At 54.1% G+C, this 19030-nt stretch overlaps 3 protein-coding genes across 3 annotated transcripts in view; 1 reads left to right on the top strand and 2 right to left on the bottom strand.

Annotated features, from left to right (window-relative positions):
• Positions 1-5738: 5738 nt before the first annotated feature.
• On the top strand, positions 5739-10214 carry B3GNT3 (UDP-GlcNAc:betaGal beta-1,3-N-acetylglucosaminyltransferase 3). The gene is made up of 3 exons (XM_008576708.1): positions 5739-5793; positions 7131-7750; positions 8720-10214. Exons 2-3 carry the CDS (start codon positions 7181-7183, stop codon positions 9269-9271), a joined length of 1122 nt encoding a protein of 373 aa, XP_008574930.1. The 5' UTR covers positions 5739-5793; positions 7131-7180; the 3' UTR covers positions 9272-10214.
• A 2492-nt stretch (positions 10215-12706) lies between these two features.
• INSL3 (insulin-like 3 (Leydig cell)) lies at positions 12707-14269 on the bottom strand. Its single transcript, XM_008576707.1, has 2 exons — positions 14045-14269; positions 12707-13243 (listed from the first exon to the last, which is right to left on the bottom strand). Exons 1-2 carry the CDS (start codon positions 14232-14234, stop codon positions 13038-13040), a joined length of 396 nt encoding a protein of 131 aa, XP_008574929.1. The 5' UTR covers positions 14235-14269; the 3' UTR covers positions 12707-13037.
• Positions 14270-17241: 2972 nt separating this feature from the next.
• The window catches only part of JAK3 (Janus kinase 3), an 11720-nt gene continuing 9931 nt past the window's right edge, over positions 17242-19030 (bottom strand). Inside the window, exons 21-23 of the mRNA XM_008576706.1 lie at positions 18666-18783; positions 18279-18389; positions 17242-17349 (exon numbers count right to left, since the gene is read on the bottom strand). Coding sequence (XP_008574928.1) covers positions 17242-17349; positions 18279-18389; positions 18666-18783 — 337 coding nt within the window. The remainder of the gene's footprint in view (positions 17350-18278; positions 18390-18665; positions 18784-19030) is intronic.

Below are 19030 nucleotides of genomic sequence, written 5' to 3'. Positions count from 1 at the left end.
CGGGGGCGCTGCTGCGCTTCCCACGCGGCGCACTGTAGCAGTGCACCACCGGGCCGGCCCCTTACTGGTCATCTTTAAAAAAAAAAAAAAAAAAAAGCATAAGTTGATCTGGTCCCTCCCCTGCTCACACATTGTCCATGGCTCCCCATTGCTTCTCACATGAAACAAGAGAGTCTTCGTGGTCTGCCGCATTCTGCTTTCCCACCATCCTCCTCCTCCTCTGCAACCTCTCCAACGACACTGGCTGCCTCCCCAGGGCCTTTGCACTTACCTGCTGTGCGTTCTATCTGGAATGCCCTTCCCCAGAGTTCTTCCAGGTGATTCCCCATGATCCTCCAGGATCTCCCTGATCCCCAGGTTGATCAGGTTCCCTGTGGACCAGTCAGGGGCATTTTCACAGCTGCCACTAATTGTTAATATCATTAATGTATTAATATCATAAGGGTGGGTCTGGCTTGGTCAGGGTTGCATCCCCAGCGTCCAGCATACAGTAGGTGCTCAATAAATACTCATGGCCAAGGGGTCAGTACAACAGGTAAAAGGACTGGACTCATGCATAGAGTCACTCACTAGTCTGTGCCAGGGTGGCCAAGCAGTGGTGCACTGGCCAACCTCTGCCCTGGGAACTCTGTCCTTTGACAGACATTTAGTGCCACCCATGATGCGGTTCCTTGTGACAGATTCTGGAAGGCTCTGAGGTCATGGGAAGTGTGGGACAGGCAGACCCTGCTCATCAGGATCCCGGGTTCCAATCTTGTTCCCACTCCACACTGAGCCTCAGTGTGCCCATCTGTAAGTGGGGGATGCTGAAGGGGTAGAAATAGCCAGGAAAATGAACTGAGTGTCACTGAGCCTGTCACCTGTTGTGGGAGGGATGTCTCAGCACCCCCATGTGCTAATGAGGAACTGAGAATCCAAAGAGGAATTGACTTGCAGAGGTTAACTCAGGGCAAAACAAGACTCTAACCCTGAGCTCGGTTCTGCCCGACACCCACGCAGGTCCTGGACGCTTCCAGGATGGGATAAAATTCTGACACTATGTGAGGCTGAGGTTCTCCCCTCAGAGTGTGGATGCCCTTGGGGGATGGGCAAGGTCTGGGAGGGGTATCGGGGTTCCCCCGGGGACTTTCTCGAAGGCCTCAAGCCTTGAACCCAGTTCACTCTCTTTGCAGCACGTACCAACTCTGAGCCCCACTTTGCCCCTCTGAAAATGAGGCGCGGTCCTTACCTGGCCTGGGACTGGGGGAGGGGCTCCTTCCTGCCTTCCCAACCACCCTGAGATCTGCTCCTCCTCTTCCTGAGCTTCTATCTCCCCCTCGTCCTGGGCTCCCCAAGTCCAGACTGGCCTGTGCTGGCCCCAGAGGGACTATTCAGCAATGAATCTGACCTCGCCCATTCCTGCTCACACAGCTCCGTAGTGCCCCATCACCCCCAGGAGACAGCCAACTTCTCAAGTTGGCATTCAAAGTCTTTACACAGCCCAGCTCCCACCCCCACCCAGCCTCAGAAATCACTCCCTCTCCAAATTCTACTTTTCAGCAAAATAAGGTACATGTCCCCAGTGAATCCTCAGCAAGCTCAGCCTCACAGAAAGGGAGGCTGGAAGTTGTTTGTCATGTCAGTCCGGATGTGGGTGGCTCTGAGGATAGCAACATTTCTTGCTTAAGGCTATAAGGGACCATGAGTTCAGTGGGGGCTGTGGATGGAAAGAGGAAGAGGATCTTGGTTGCACTAATGGAGATCTAAGTGTACTGGGAGGGAAGCAAAGCCCTTCCTTCCAACACCCCTTGAGACGCTCAGCACCCCCACTCCCCACCCCCAGGAACCTGATGGAGAATCCTTCCATGCAGAGAAACCATAGACCTGGGGAGAAAGAGAGGCAGCCCACACGGAGTACAGTAGTCTCCCCTTATCTGTGGGCGATATGCTCCAAGACCCCCAGCGGATGCCTGAAACCGCGGATAGTATGGAACCTGAGTGCTGTCCATCAGAAAGCATGTCTGAGGGCTGGCCAGTTAGCTCAGTTGGTTAGAACACAGCCTTGTAAGGTCAAGGGTTCGGATCCCCATACTGGCCAGCTGCCAAAAAAAAAAAAAAAAAGCATGTCTGTTGGTGTCTCCCACCCACGCATTTAATGCCTTTTTTTTTGGTCTTTTTTCGTGACCGGTAACGGGATCGCAACCCTCGGTGTCGCGCCCGCACTGCGCTCAACCAGTGAGCGGACCGGTCTCTATATGGGATCCGAACCCTCGGCGGGAGCGCCGCCACACTCCCAAGCGCCGCACTCGACCGAGTGTGCCAGCGGGCCGGCCCAAATGCCTTTTTGATCTTAAGGAGGCGCTTACCACGCCCTGCGGCTGCAGCTTTGGCCAAACAGGAAAACTAGCACAAATTTCTTTTTCCTTCTTCAGAACTACACAGATGGAAGATTCGTTCTTACTGTAGATTTTAGCAAACCCAGTGTGCAATTTTTTCTTTCCTTATTAAGTCAAGAACTTTGATCCTTTTAGTTAAAGGAAGCACTTTACGGCTTCCCTTGAGCATATCCGAATTGCCAGGGTCACTACTCTTGTACTTTGGGATCATTATTAAGTCAAGCAAGGTGACTTGAACACATGTTCCCCTGACAGTTGATCTGATGACCGGCTACTAAGTGACTACCTAGCATCTGCAGTGTGGACACGCTGGACAAAGGGAAGATTCACGTCCCAGGTGGGACGGAGCGGGACAGTGTGAGATTTCATCCCACTGCTCAGAATAGCGCACAATTTAAAACTTATAAGTTGTTTATTTCTGAAATGTCCCATTTAATATTTTCGGGCTGTGGTTGACCATGGGTAAATGAGACCGCAGATAAGGAGGCAGCTACTGTGTTTTCTATGCAAAGGATTCTTACAAATAAAGAAGAAAGGAGAATGCGAGGAAAAGAGCAGGTGTTAATGGAATTAATTAAAGCCAAACAGCAGCCCCAGGAGGTTCTGTTTAGCCCTCATGCCTGGATCCCAGTAATATGAGACGTTTAGTGGCTTTATCTCCTGTCATTCCCTCCCCTCCCCCGCGGCCAGGTTTTGCTGAGTTGTAAATAATCGTATTTTCTGAGATAGCTTCCTTTGTTTTCAAGGCCTTATTTGGAACTTACAAAAATACTCTCCCAGTGAGCTGATCTTTAGCCATTTAGGTTTAATCTTCTATTTAATAATTGTGTACATCATGTATAAGCAAACAATGATAAATCTAATAAATACCTCATATGATGAATTTCTATGCAACTTTGCTCGACCCTGATTTTCCTCCTCTGATCACACCTCACCTTGAGTTCTCTCTTCTAGTTTCTTGACCTTGACAATGTTGACATTTGGGGATGGCTGTGGCAGAGGGGCTGTCCTGTGCATTGTAGGGTGTCAGGCAGCATTCCTGGTCTCCACCCACTAGTGCCATTAGCAGTTCCACACCCTGCCCAAGTCGTGACAACCAGGAATGTCCCCAGACAAGTGTTTCCTGGGGGCAAAATCAGCCTGGTTGAGAACCACTGGTTTCGGTTGTAAACTGCAAATGGGGCAAGGGTGAATCACCCTCTAAGTTTCACAAGTCCTTAATGTCCTGATTCTTCCTCCTTATCCCATGCCCAGAAGTTAGGTTCCCTGGCGCCCCTTGTCTCGAGCATCTGTGGGTCTCTGGCTGCCAGTGTGGCCCAGGAGAATGCTGAGGCTTCTGTCCTTTGATCTCCTTTTTGGTGTCTTGGTCTTTCTACTGAAGCTCATGAGGTTTTTCCCATCTTTGGAACTCAGGGTTTTGCCAGGTTTGGCTGGGAGCACTCCTTTCTTGTCGTCCAGCCCAGATTTGGATTTCCCTTCGGCTCAGGAAAATCTCCTTCTAGGATTCAGTTCCTTCTTGCATCTCATTCACGGTCTCATTACAAGATCTTTCTTATTTGCTTTTTGGGGTTTCCAGACCTGCCCTCCAGAAGCCCCCAGAGCTGGCAGCCAAGTGGGGGATATGACAGCAACAAGACAGGCTCTCTGTGCCATGCAGGGTTCCTTAGCTGCTCAGGCTCAAACAGCTCTTTCCTGCCTCAGGGCCTTTGCACCTGCTGTTTCCACCCTGGGACTGCATTCCGCAAGACCTCAGCCATGCTGGCTTCTGCTTGCCATTCACATCTCTCTTAGTCCATTTTCTGTTGCTATAACAGAACACCTGAGACTGGTTAATTTATAAAGAAGTTTATTTGGCTCACATTTCTGGAGGCTGGGAAGTCCAAAGGCATGGTGGCAGCTCCTGGCAAGAGCTTTCGTTCTGCATCATAACACAACAGAAAAGTGGAAACGTGAGCAAATGTGTGGAATGAGCAAAAACACATGGGGTGGGCTCCCAGCACAGCAACCTGCCCTCCTGGTAACTAAGTCACTCCCACCACAAAGACATTAGTCTATTCCTGAGGGCTCCACCTCCATGAGTCAAGCCCCTCCCAGCCCCTCTGCAGTGAGAATCAAGCCTTCAATACATGGGTTCTGAAAACAAACACTCAAACCATAGCAAGGAAATGGTTTCCGCCCAAATGTCACCCAGCCTGCAAAATCAAAACCACCCACCAGACTCCATCTCCTCCCTTGGCTTTTGTCTCCCCATATCCTTCACTGAGTTATCTTTTTTTTTTTTTTTTTTTTTTTTTGGGGGTGGGCAGCTAGGGGGTTCATTTAGTTTTTTTTTTTTTTTTTTTGGGGGTGGGCAGCTAGGGGGTTCATTTAGTTTTTTTTTTTTTTTTTTTGGGGGTGGGCAGCTAGGGGGTTCATTTAGTTTTTTTTTTTTTTTTTTTTTTTTTTGGTGGCTGGCCAGTAAGGGGATCCATTGAGTTATTTATTTAGTGTTTGCTCCCCCTCAAGAATGTGGGCTTCACAGTAGCAGGGACTTTTGTGTATGAACATATGTATAAATTCATTCTGAGAGTCAATATTTTTTTCAGATGCTGTAGCAACCCAGCATGCATTCATTTATTCAAGACACATTTATTGAGCACCTGCTATGTGCCAAGCACTGTCCTAGAGGCTAGGGATAAAATGGTGAACAAAACAGGAGCTCATGTTCTGGTGGGGAGAAATGGACAAGAAACAATACATTTTTTGATGTTTTATTATGTATTTAGGAGGTGACAAGTGCTATGGAAAAAAGAAAAAGTCCTGGGGGGTCAGGACTGCCAATGAGATAGTGTGCCCATGAGATCTCCCTGAGAAGGGGACATTTCAGCAAAGACAGGAAGGAAGTGATGGAGGGAGCTGTGTGGACACCTAGGGAAGAGTGTTCCAGGCAGAGAGAGCAGCTTGTGCAAAGGTCCTGGGGCAGGACCATGCCCAGCATGTCAAAGGATAAAATCCCCACAATACTTTTAGATAGGTTGATTCTTTCTGTTTTACAATGAGGCTCCAAGAGATCAAGCTGCTTTCCAAAGGTCACACAGCAGAACCTGTGGGGTGGAACCTGAGCCCTGTTTTGGGGCTGTAAATACACAGCTGGCCCAGGAAGCCTTAGCCAGGCAATACACAGAGGCAGGGAGGAGCATGTTAGGGAAATGGCTGCATGGAACAGGGAGAGAGGCCCTGCCTCAGCTCAGACACAAATTGTGGCTCCAGATGAAAACAGGAATCTGCCTTCTCCCTTGCTTATAGGCAATAGCTGGGTGGGGTTACTTGGGACTGAAGGGGCCCAGTAGGTCCCACTGACTGCCCGACACTGTTCCAGGTGCCATTGGGGAAACGAAGGAGACATCAGCTCAGCACGGACACCCCAAGGCAGCCCAAGGTAAGTGCTGAGGTTCACATATTCATACAACAAACACTTGTGAGTGCCTACTAGGTGTAGGCACTGGGAGCCCTTCATACCTACACAACTCTGTGAGTTGAGGACTGCTCAGGTGGATGCTCCCTTTACAGGAACCAAGACCCCAGGTATGGGAGGCAAACAGCCAGGACGTGGTGGAGTCAAGATTCACATGCAGGAAGGGGACTCCAAAGTGTGTGCTCTCAAGTGCTGAATTGTTCTGTACCTCTAGGTATAAGTCCTGCCTTGAGTCTAATCTAGCACTTTCATGCTGCAGTGGAAAGTAGATCTCCAGTTCAGGGCTGAGAACAACACAGATACCACCTTCCCAGACAAAAGGACATTGCGGGAGTCCAGGGAAGCCTGGGGGAAGGATCTGGGAGGGAGATCAAGAGCTCTGCCTGGATGTGGGGAGGGGAAACGTCCAGGATGAGGGGCCATTAGAGCTGGGGATTTGAAGGAAGCATAAGAGTTTTCCAGAGAGGAAACTGAATGAATTCACTTTTATTCATAAATTCGTCAAATACTCCCTTCCTCTCCCATGTGTCTGCCTGATGCTGGGCAATGCCAGGACCCCCGAGATGCCCCCTGCCCCCAGTCTGAAGACAAAGCCAGACACAGACACCCACATGGGATCAGGACTGGGCCAGAGGGGGGATTGGGGATTGGAGGTGCCAAACAGAGCCAAGACTCTTCCTGAGGGGTCAATGAGGGCTTCCTGGAGAATGGATCATTTGAGATGGATTTTAAAGGAGGAGTAGGAGTTTGCCAAGGAAGACTGCTTCGTTTGAGATGTGCTGGGCCTGGGGGGTCTGTGCAGTGCCAGGTCCCATTAGGAACAATCAGGACAGATGGGTGATGGCTGTATCAGAAGCCCAGAAGCTCAGAGCTTCCTGGAGGGGCAGGGGAAAGACAAGAGGAAGGACCCCTGCAGCTCTCCTCTGATAAGACAGGAGATCCTCGCCTACCTCAGGGAGGCTCCTGAGCCATCTCTAAGGAAGGAACACGAGGAGGACCACACTGGGTCAGTGGATTCTGGGCATTCTTAGCCTGGGGGCCCACTTTGGTATCTCTGTTCTTCAGTTTTCCCTGAAAAATGAGGTGACGGTAAAAGCATTTAATCCCCAGCTGGGCCTGGGCACCTGTCAGAGCCACTATGGGTTTGGGGTGCTGAAGGGGATCCTGCAACTCAGTGGTGAAGTTCAGTATTTGCCAACCTGGGCAACCGTACAAGTGCAACCAGGTATTGGGGCCCACCGGGTAGCTCAGGGAAAGCACCTTGCCCGTGGCCAGCATTCAGTGAGCATTGTTCTCCACAGGAGCTGCCCAGGGGGCTCCTCCAACACACCCCAGACCCGGGCTGGCCAGAATGAAGTGTTCCCGTCCCAGGTGGCCCAACAAGGGCCTTGTTCTGGCTGTGGGTGCCTTCACTCTCCTGCTTCTCTTCAGTCTGCATGTGTCACCACCCACCTGCGCAGTCCCTGAGAAGCCCCCAGGTACCCCTGAGACTCTGACCTGGACCTCCCCGCCTGCCCGTCCACCCCCGACCCCATGCCATGCCAACACCTCTATGGCCGACCTCCCAGACTTCGCCCAGCAGCCCCAGCACATCCGCAACTTCCTGCTGTACAGACACTGCCGCAACTTCCCGCAGCTGCAGGATGTGCCCCTGGAGAAGTGCTCGCAGCCCGTCTTCCTGCTGCTGGCGATCAAGTCCTCACCCAGCAACTACGAGCGCAGGGAGCTGCTGCGGCGCACGTGGGGCCGTGAGCGCAGCGTGCAGGGCCTGCAGCTGCGCCGCCTCTTCCTGGTTGGCACCGACCCCAGCCCACATGAGGCCCGCAAGGTCAACCGGCTGCTAGCGCTGGAGGCACGGACGCACCGTGACATCTTGCAGTGGGACTTCCACGACTCCTTCTTCAACCTCACGCTCAAGCAGGTGGGCCGGACTGGGGTCCCCTGACCAGGGCCACATGTCCTTCCTTCCTAAATTACTACCCTTTCCTCCGAGGGGGTTGGGGGCCCAGAGACCCCCATTGACCCGTCCTGCCCCGTCCTGCCCCTCCATTGTCTTCACTGGCCTTGGGGTGACCTGAAGTCCTCTTCCTCTAGGGGAGGCTGGAGGAAGGGAAGAGGGGCATGAGGTTACCAGCATGGATCTCAAGCCCGATGGCACGAGTTCGAATCCAGACTCTGCCTCTTACTCGAAGGAGTTTATTGACCTCTCTGTGCCTCCATTGCCTCACCTGGCAAATGGGATATGAATTAGGCCACCTTTGAGGGCTGCTGTGAGGATTACATGAAATGGTATTTATAAGGCACCTGGACCAGTGCCTGGCACTTAACTAACCTTGGCTATGACAGGGGGACACAGCTCCTGGTTTATTTATTGTGGTCTGTCTCCCATGAGGCAGGGGTCTGTATCCGTTTCTCTTACTACAGTGTTCCAGTGGCTAGAATAGGTCCTGGTGCACAGTAGGTGCCCAATAAAGACCTTCTTGATGGGTAAGAGACCATGAAAGGTGGATAAAGTCCTGTCCGTCTGCAGACAAGGAATTGAAGTTTCCAAAGACCCACCTAGGTTGGCAGGTAGAGCGACCTGAGTAGAGACGTGTTGACAAGGGGCACGGTGTTGTTCCTGCTCATAGTAGGTGCAGAGAGGCCTGGGATCAAGGGCTCCTAATACTCCTAGAGGCAAATCCTACAATGAGACCTGTCTGAAAAGTTGGAAACTGAGGCACAGAGAGGGCAGTCAGTTGCCCAGGTCACCCCATAGGGTAGGGCCTCAAACCCAAGCTGTTCTGACTGGGGAACACATCCTTTCCGGGGTTCACTGGGCTGGGGTGAGGGACCCAAGGCCAATTGCTCCAGCCCTCAAGCCAGCGTGCCCCATCCAACCTGCCCACAGGTGCTGTTCCTACAGTGGCAGGAGACGAGGTGTACCAACGCCAGCTTCGTGCTCAATGGGGACGATGATGTCTTTGCACACACAGAAAACATGGTCTCCTACCTGCAGGGCCATGACCCCGACCGCCATCTCTTCGTGGGGCACCTGATCCAAAATGTGGGCCCCATCCGGATTTCATACAGCAAGTACTATGTGCCGACGGTGGTGACCCAGGAGGAGAAATACCCTCCCTACTGTGGTGGAGGTGGCTTCCTGCTGTCCCGTTTCACGGCCACTGCCCTGCGCCGGGCTGCCCGTGTCCTGGACCTTTTCCCCATTGACGACGTGTTCCTGGGCATGTGCCTGAAGCTGGAGGGACTGAAGCCCGGCTCGCACAGTGGCATCCGCACGGCCGGCGTGCACGCGCCCTCTGCACGCTTGTCTTCCTTCGACCCTTGCTTCTACCGGGAGCTGCTGCTGGTGCACCGCTTCCTGCCCTATGAGATGCTGCTCATGTGGGATGCGCTGAGCCAGGCTGACCTCAGCTGCGGCAAACGGACGCAGGTCTACTGAGGCAGTGTTAAGTCCCCAGCATCTGGCTTCTATCTCCACCCCCATAGAGAGGGGCAGCACCTTCCTTCTAGGACGTTGAGACCTTTGTCCTCTTAAGGAGGCTGGGCATAGGGGAGTGCCAGGAAAGGTTGGATGAGAGGATATCCTGGCTGGTGAACTCCTACACATCCTTCAAAACCCAGCAGGTACTGCTCAGACCATGCTCCAGCGTCGTCTCTGGACTCTTGCCTGGAGAAACCCCTGGAAAATATCCCTTTCCGTAGTGGCTAGTGGCAGAAGCACCTCTGCAAGGTGGACACATCTGTCCGATTTGGGTCCCACTTCCAGGCCCTGACCTTAGTCACAGACTGGACCCTAAGCAGTGGCCAGCCTCTCCTTGCTAGTGAGCCTACAATGCTTTAATGGTGGATGAGTTCCAGACATGGTTCAAGGAACTCCTGTGTCCACGTGTAGCTGAAGTGAGACATATTTTTCAGCCCAGGAAAGGTCTCCTGTTCTGGATTCCTCAAATGGTGGCAGGGGCCAGAGAGGCCATGGAACGGGACTGCCCTGTCCTGCCTGTGGTATCAAGTGCTCTAATGGTGGAAGTGTGGGGCAGAGGAGGGAGGCACCTTAAGGCTGTCGGAGCCCAGAGTTTCTTGAGTCCCTGGGAGGACTCCATACCTGCACTCCCCAAGAATTCAGGGAACGGCATTGGGACTGGAGGGTCTTCAGTGGGCCCAAAGCCAACAGGCACACACCCCAGGCTCAGAGAAGAGGGAACTTTGGGTTCTCAGGTGGCCCCCACCCCAGCGTGTTTCACAGATCGTGAGGTCCAAGCGAGCCAGTGACCCCCTGCAGCCTCCAGCCTCAGGCAGGCGCCCAGGACTCAGGCTTCACAGGCATTGTGGTGGGGGGAGTCTGGGGAGTGGATCACTGGGGAATAAAAAGTTTTGTGAAGACATGGAGGTTTCGGGGGGGGGGTTGTTTTTTGGTTTTGGGTTTTTTTGTGTGTCTTTTTTCGTGACCGGCAACAGATCACAACCCTCAGTGTCGCGCCCGCACCTCGCTCAGCCAGTGAGCGGGAACCGGTCTGTATGTGGGATCCGAACCCTCGGCGGGAGCACCACCACACTCCCAAGCGGTGCACTGTAGCAGTGCGCCACCGGGCCAGCCCTGCAATTTCCATGTTTTAACAGAGACTAGTCTACATTTATTTCTAAAAGTCTCATTTCCAGTAGAAAATATACATCAGTGAAAACAGGGCGTGGATGAGGTAAAGGCTACAGGGGTTTCTATCAGACAGATCTGACCGTGTCCCACCCCTACTCACACACCCTCCATGGCTCCCTATTGCCCTCAGCTCATATGCCCCAAGACTGATTCTTGCTGCCAGCTTGTCAGCAGTCTCAGGAGAGGCACATGGGTGAGACTGTTCTCGGCTGGGTGGGACACTGGGCCCACCTCGGTCTCCTGCTTCCAGCAAGATCCTTTGTGAGTCCCATCCTGGCTGCCACCCAACCTCCTCTCTCCTCACCGGGCTTACCTCCCTCTGCTGGGACTATGGCTCTGCTACTGTCTGTCTCCCATCCTTCCTTCCCTTCCTCAAGTATTTATTGTGCACCTACTGTGTGCTATGCATCTTGTCCTGTACCCTTCCTCTCTCTCATGGGACAAGACCGCCAATACTGACCTGGAGGAAACAAACCTGTAAGCAATCAAGTAGGAAGTTACAAGAAGCGGTAAGACTTTTGAGGGGAATTAAAATGAGGTGGTAGAGCACTGGCCCGTGGCTCACTTGGGGGAGAGTGTGGTGCTGATAACGCCAAGGTCATGGGTTCAGATCCCTATATAGGGATGGCCGGTTAGCTCACTCGGGAGAGCGTGGTGCTGACAACAGCAAGTCAAGGGTTAAGATTCCCTTACCAGTCATCTTTAAAAAAATTAAAAATAAAATGAGGTGGTAGGATACAGAGTGGTAGGGTCAAGCATTAGCTGGGAGGTCAGGGAGCCAGGACTGTGGAGGTAATGTCTGAGCTGAGTCCTGAAGAAGGAAGCAGGTGGACATGGCCTTGGGGATGACTTGGGACGCATTGCAGGCAGAGGACACAGCACGTGCAAAAGCCCTGTGGTGGGATGAGCCATGAGCATTTGAGGAGCAGCGAGGAGGCTGTGGCTAGAGTGAGGTTAACAAGGAAGAGATGGATGAAAAGGGGACAGGAGTTCACAGGGGCCGGGCATATGGGGCCTTTTGGGCTGGGTGAGAAGGTGTTGTTTTGAGGGTGATGGCACTTTTGGAGCAAGATAATGACATGACTGAGTTTTAATTTTCAGAAGCTTAGAAATGGCTTCTGTGGGGACCGTGGTGGTAGAGTTGGGGAGGCAGCAAGAGAAACCAGGCCTGGATGCGGTGGGAGCTGCGAGGACTTCTAACCGGTACATTTGACCTCATCCTGCTCCTGCTCACACACCCTCTGTGGCTCCCCATCACCCTTGAGGGAGTCTCAGTTCCTCTGCTCCACTGGATTGAATAGTGTCCCACAAGAATTCCTGTCCACCCAGAACCTCAGAATATGGTTTTATTTGGAAATAAGTCTTCATAGATGGAATTAAGGTAAAGACCAAGAATAGGTCTTCTTGGATTAGGGCAGGCCTTAAATCCAATGACTAGTGACCTTATAAAAAGAGAGGACACAGACACACAGCGAGAAGGCTATGTGATGATGGAAGCAGAGACTGAGTGACACAGCCACAAGCCGAGGAACCCTAAGGACTGCCAGCAACTTCCAGCCAGGAAAGAGGCCTGAGACAGATGTTCCCTCAGCGCCTCCAGAAGGAGCCAGCCCTGCTGACACCTTGGTTTGGGGCTTCTGGTCTCCAAAATGGAGGGAATCAAATCCTGTTGTTTTAATTCACGCAGCTTATGGTTATTTATTATGGCAGCCCTAGAAACTATGTGAATGGGACATACAGTCAAATGCTTGATTAGTCTCATGAGGGGGTCATATCATACAATCCCTATCACAGGGTGAAGGGAGGATGTGGTGAGAGAAAGGGTTGAGGTTGGATCAAGGCCTCTGTGGTTATCATTCAGACGACATTTGTATATTGTGTCCACCATTCTAGAGCCTTGAGGCTAAGAATGCGCGTGTGTTAGAATGCAGCCTTGTAACACTGAGGTCACTGGCTCAGATCCCCATACTGGCCAGCCACCAAATAAAAAGAACACTCCTGTGGGCCTTGGTAGAGAGCTGGGTTCAAGTCCCACACTTAGCTATTCCCAACCGGTCAGATCTTGGCAAGCAGCCCTCTTCCTGGGCCTCAGTTTCCCCGCTTTACATTGTGATGACTCTCAAGCTGTTATCAAGCTCCCATAAGTAGGTCCATGGCTGCCAGGGTAAAAGCCCGCACAGGGACTGACCTGGGATTGTTTCTTTTTCTAAAGAAAACACAAGATGCTGCTTAGATTATTTATTGACTGTTGGGAAGACAGCAGGAAGGGGAGTCACAATCCAGGGAAGGCAGCATCTGGGGCTCCTCTAGGGTGAGGACATTTGGCCCTCAGTGTCTGGCATCTTTGTAAAACCAAGGACCCTTCAAGTCAGGGTTGGGGTGTGTTTTATTCCCCAGTTGACTCCACAGTATACAGATGGCACTGGCTTGGGGTAGGTGGTGGAAATCAACAGTCCCCCCAGATGTGGGACTTTATGGTGCTGTGTGGACTCAAGAGCTCACCAGATCAGGCCCCTCTGGGCCTTGGTCTCCCCTGGCTGTCCCCAAGGAAAGGTCAGTGGGGACAGAGAGTCAGTAGGTATTGTTGGGTGCAACCACTGAGGCAGCAGTGGCGTGCAGGGTTGATGGCAGCTGCTCGGTGGTGGCGATAATGGTGAGAGGCCTGGGGTAGGGGCTGCGGGCCAGGTACCAGGGCGGGGTCCCCATCAGCCACCAGCCCATGGAGGAGATGTCGTCCCTCCATCCACTGCAGCAGCTCACCTGAGGATAGAGCGAGAGTGACTCACCAAACACATCATGCACACGAATAAAAACACTGAGCACTTATTAAGCACCTACTGTATACCAGGCGTTTATTTAATCCCCTCATCCACTCCCAACTCATGTCCACACTCATGTTCCCCAGCTGTTCACACCCCACATGCCACCTGCGAGCCCCAAGCCCTGTGCAGGGAGCATCAAGGTTCCTGGAGCTGCGGACACTGCCCCTTTTCCCAGTGGGTCCGAGGACACACGAGGCATCCAGACCTGGTCAGAGACAGACCCACAGACTTCATGATGCAGAGGAGGCAGGTGACATATGAGCATGCACATGAGAGCGGGAAGTAGACACACAAGGACTACAGCCCTGTGTGTACACACAGAGGGACACACTCACCCCGTAGTGGCAGGGGGACATGCAAGTATGTAACTCACGAGTGCACAAACCTGTAGCCACACCCTGCACCAGGGCCAGGACTAGGGGAAGGAGGGGGAAGCACCAAGAAAATGCAGCAATCAAGACGAATATTTTAATGCAATACTTTTAAAAATCAAAATTAAGGCAAACATTTATGAAGATCAAATGTTGACATTTTAAATAGTGGACCCCACCGTGCACTTGCAGGGCTCTGCCACGCTCGCTCAGCCCGGTGCCGGCACAGCGGGGACTCGCCTTCCTTGGGCTCTGTCACCCGTGGGTGAGGACGCCGCCGGCAGGCGATCCGGGAGGTCAGCGTGCGCCCGCCAGCACCTGCCCCACTTGGGTACCCTAGAGCACAGTCCCCGCCCGCCCCGACTCACGGTCGCCGCCAGCCGCAGGCCTCCCGGCCTCAGGGGACCAGCGCGGTCCCCCGCACACGTGCACCAGCGCCCGCACGAAGTGATGGCCACACAGCTGCTCGCGCGCTCCTGGGGTGGGCGAGGGGTCCAGTGCCAGCACCAGCACCGGGCCCAGCAGCACCAGTGCCCAGGCAGGCAGACGAGCATCCATGGCTGCGGGAAGCTCCCGGCCCTGGCGGGAACCCCTTTATAGGTGCCTGGACCGCCCCAGCTGGGGTCCTTGGCGGGAGGACAGAGCGTTCCGCAGGAGGGCTGGGGAGAAGGTCAAGATTGGGGTCAGGGCGAGGGTTCCTGTCCCTGTGCCAGGACCTCCGGTGTACCTCCGCCAAGGGGCGCACTGGTTGAAGGGTCTATTTTTTTTAAAAGGTGAGGGCTGGCCGGGTCGCTCAGTTGCTAGAGTGTGGCGCTGATAACACCAAGGTCCAGAGTTCCACCCCTGGACCAGCCAGCCGAAAAAAACAAAAAATGGTAAAATAGATAGCTGAAAAATAATAATCCTGCAGGAAGTCGGGGGGGAGGGGACAGAGAGGACATCCTCGGAGACCAGGAATGTTCAGAACTTTATTGTCCCTATTACTGCACAAATAAGAAAACTGAGGCTCAGAGAGGGGACTCTAGACTCACCCAAGGTCACAGGGGGCTGAGGAGAGCCCAGGTCCAAGGCCCCTGACCCCCAGGTAGGGGGTGACCTGCAGCTCTGCCTCCCCCACACCGGGGTCTTCTAAGGCTGGGCAGGGGCTGGAGCACCCAGAATAAAGCAGGATTTATTTTGTCAGCATCTGCTTCGTGTCAGCCTGGCACCAGGGGACTTTATGGCTCTGTTTTACCAAGGAGGGAAACTGAGGCAGAGAGAAGGGAGGACACTTGACCCAGGCAGGGGAAAACCTGGGCTGGAACCTGGTCTTGCTTGACACCAGAGCAGCCCCCTCTCCCTTTCCACCTTTCTGGGGCTAAGAGAGCAGGGACAAAGATCTCTGTCTCTGTCTCTGAGTCTGTCTCAGCTTCCCTCTGTTTCTCTCCTTCTCTCTCTCTCTCTCCCCTCTCTCTCTCTCGTCACCACATGGGGGTCTGGCCTGGCCCCCACAATGTTGGTCCCCTCCAACGCTCAATGTTGGTACCATCACCTCCCCCAACTTTGCCTTGCCCTCTGATCCCCCAGAGCAGACTGTTCTTTCCACCCACCAAGAGCCTGTAATCAGCTTCCTTGGGATGGAGCCAAGGCCAGCAGCTGGGACTGGGGGGGGAGGAGTTCTGTCCTCAAGGGCCCCTCCCACCTGTCCCTCCCCTGCCAGCCTGCCCTGAGGCCCCCACAGTGGTCCCAGAGAGATCTCTGACCCACAGCCCTAACCCCATCCCTCCCGGCTCACACACCCTCTGAGGGTCCCCACCACCCTAAGTCCAACAACAAACCATCATTTCCACTGAAATCCTTTATTCATTCAACAAACACTCCCAGAACCCATTCCATGCCCACCCGTGTTGAGGCCTCAGCCCAGCCTCCAAGGGGCTCAGGGTGGGGGGAGACAGAGCTGGACCCCAGCCCCAGGGTCAGAGTCGGGCTGGAGGGAAGGACAGGGCTGGGATCATGATGCGGGTGCACCAAGGGAAGGCTGCCAGGACATGACAGCTGAGCTTTTGAGAGATGAACAAGAGTTTTACAAGGAGGTAAAAAAAGCTTTGCAGGGGGCCAGCCCGGTGGTGCACTGCTACAGTGCGCTGCTTGGGAAGCGTGGTGGCGCTCCCGCCGAAGGTTCGGATCCCACATACAGACCGGCCGCTCACTGGCTGAGCGAGGAGCGGGAGCAACACCGAGGGTTGCGATCCCGTTGCTGGTCATGAAAAAAGACAAAAAGGAAAAAAAAAAAAAAAGCTTTGCAGGCCGGTGAGGAGAGTAGCAGGAGGTTCACCTGCACAAGGTGCCTCTCACTGGGAAGCTGACTTCATGGCCACAGCCACGGGCCAGCTCTGTGCATTTCACAGGGGATGGAGCTGAGACCCAGAGAGGGAAAGCAACTTGCCCACCATCACAGAGCATGGAAGTAACAAAACCGCAGGCTCCGACGCCTGGGCTCTTAACCTCCGCACTCTGAGCCTCCTCATCCTCAATGCACTATTCCCTCTGCCAGAAATGCCTTTCCTTCCCTGACTGCCTGAAAAGCTCCCGCCAGGCTCTTGTGTCATCCCTTAGTGACCCTTGGAGGGTCAGGACAGGAGGGCCCCCATTGTACAGGTGGGGAAACCGAAGTGTGGAGACACTCAGCTACAGTTAGGGGGGACTGAGACCCCAGACTCCCCTGCCTCCTTACAGGATCCCAAACAGACACATGGGCTCCCCCAAAAAGCAAATTCCCAACCACGGCAACTGTTCTCGCCCTTGGCTTCCTCCAGCGAGAGAGAGATGGGGCAGAACTCTGAGATCATATATTTAAAGCTACGTTAATGTCCCCACTGTAACGAAGACAGGAGATTCAGGGCCTGATAGTGAGAAAATGGGAAGATGGGAGAGACTTAAATTTGGTCCCTTGGGAATGGTTACAAACCAACCTGGGGCAGTCCTCACCCCTGCCCTCTCTCTTCTTGGGGCTGAAAGCTTGGTGTCTGCAAGGCAGCCTGGACCAGCTCTTGGCACAGCTAAGGACCGTCCAGCCTCAGTGGGACGGGGCTGTGCTGAGCCTCCATGCCTGGCATAAGTAGCAGCTGTGCCAGTTTGGACTCAACCCTCTGGATCTTTGAACACTGCCAGCCTCTGATATCTGGGGCTCTCTGAGGCCCCAGCAATAAAGCGTCTTGCTGTAGAACTATAAAAAAAGAAATGTGGTCCCTGTTTCTTCAGGGCTGGGCTCAGGAGGCAGATCCACTGATGGATCTGCCTTGAATTTTTACAAGTTCCAAAGACCATGAGGTTGTCATTGCTCTGCAAGCCAGGGGAGCCCTCAAATGCAATGTTATTTGCCACCAGGGGGTCTCCCTGAGGCAGAGGACCCTCATGAAGCCTCTGACGCCCAGAGAGGGACAGCTCCCTGCCCAAAGTCACACAGCCAGTCAACAGAGACCAAATCCAGAAGTCTGTGTGGGGGAGACATAAAAAGGACAGGGAGTGGGGTTTGCCCCCAGGATGTGCAGGGAAGGTATGGATCTCACCCTCCCCCCCCCAGCTGCTACCCCTGGCTCCCACTCCACAGTGCATCCAGCTGAGGGCCCAAGGTGCTGAATGATGGCCGGTCCTGTGGGTTAGGGGCCCAGCACAGCTTCATGAGCTCGTGAACCTGAGGGATGGGAGAAGATAACAGAGTCATGCCTGAGCAGTCAAAAGGACATGACTCCCATTCAGTTTAAAAACAGATTCCATTCCATCTCTGCTCCAAAACCTCCTATGGCTCCCTATGAATCTTAGAACAAAATCTTGACCCCTCCCCTGATGCCCTCCGTCCAACATCTCCCTCCATCCCACATCCCTACCCCGCAGCTCATTTGTCCCACACAGTAACACCTGCTGCGTCTCACTGTTACTTAAATGCCCCAAGCCCGCTCCCACCTCAGGGCCTTTGCACCTGCCATATCCTCCATTGGGAATGTCCTCCCCCAGCTTTACCCGTGGGTGGGCCCCTCCTCCGCAGGCATCACTCGGAGGTGGTGATGACCACCCCAGCTCCATCATTTCACCACTGGAATGTTCTTGTTAATGTCCTGGTTACTGGGAGGACTGGGTAGTACCTGTCCTCCCCTGCTGGGTCGCTGGGTCCCTGGCACCCAGTACAGGGCCTGACACACAGTTGGCATTCAATAAATGTTTGTGGCCTGAGTGAATTAACTTATGAATGATCAACCGCATGTCAGACACTTCCACAGTTAGGATTATAAACCGTAAGAGTCGCCACCGTTGTGGAGTGCCGGCTGTGTGCTGGGCTCTGAGCTGAGCACGCACAGGCTTCCTTAGTCTGATCTCCCACCCTATAAGGCGATATTATTCCCATTTTGGAAATGGGTAAACTGAGGCTCTGAAAGCGTTTGTGACTTGCATACAGCGAGAGAGCGGCCAAGTCCGGGCCAGGATCCCCTTCAGCCTCAAACTACAGTCTGCGCTTTCAATCAAGAGACAAGGGCAGTTGAGAAGCCCAGAGGCGCCAGCTGGCCTACGCCAGACCCTGGGCGAATCTACGGGCTGGGAAACTGAGGCCGGCCCTGCAGCGCTCACCTCACCGGGGCAGGCAGGAGGTGCCGGCAGCCTCTGGCCCTCGGCCAACAGCTCCAGGAGGCGGCAGAGGGCGGGGGCGTCTCGCTCGCATCCCATCATCCGCAAGAACTCCTGGGGGCAAAGGGGGAGCGCCCGTGGTGGGGGAGGGGCCATCCGTGATGGAGGGGGGAGGGGCCGCCCGTGGGGGGTGTCAGCCATAGTGCAGGGGGAAGGGGGAGGGTCACCGATGATGGGGGGGCCACCTACGATGCGGAGGGTCAGCGTGGTGAAGGAGGGTCCTCCCCACTGGGGCCTACGGTGCTGGGACTAGGAGGCCCCCGAGCAAAATAGGGACGCAGGATGGGGATTGGCCACGAGGGCGCTGGAGGTCCAGAGGTGCCGACTCACGGCCGAGGGGCTGCAGCTTTTGTCGCTGTAGGTGAAGAGCTCGTACAGGACGACCCCGAAGCTCCAGACATCTGACTGGCGCGAGAAGATGTTGTCTGACAGGGACTCGGGGGCGTACCTGGCGGGGGACAGGGTGGGTCTTGAGATGCGAGAGTAAGGCAGAGGACAGGAAACGGGTAGCATTGGAACGGGGAACGGGTCGGGGTAGGCGGGGGCTGGAAGAAGGTCAGTCCCGGCCTCGGAGTCTCAGTTTCCTTGACTGTCGGATGAGGGGATTCTCCGACCCTGTAATGCGCCTGGGCAGAGCCACGGCTTTGGGCGGGGAAGGGTGGGGCTAACATAGACGGGAGGGGGCGGGAGGAGGT

The sequence above is a fragment of the Galeopterus variegatus genome, unplaced genomic scaffold (genome assembly GCF_000696425.1).
Source record: "Galeopterus variegatus unplaced genomic scaffold, G_variegatus-3.0.2 Scaffold1390, whole genome shotgun sequence".
Classification (NCBI taxonomy): domain Eukaryota; kingdom Metazoa; phylum Chordata; class Mammalia; order Dermoptera; family Cynocephalidae; genus Galeopterus; species Galeopterus variegatus.
The sequence above is the reverse complement of the archived record's forward strand: the minus strand, read 5'-3'. Positions and strand labels throughout refer to the sequence as shown.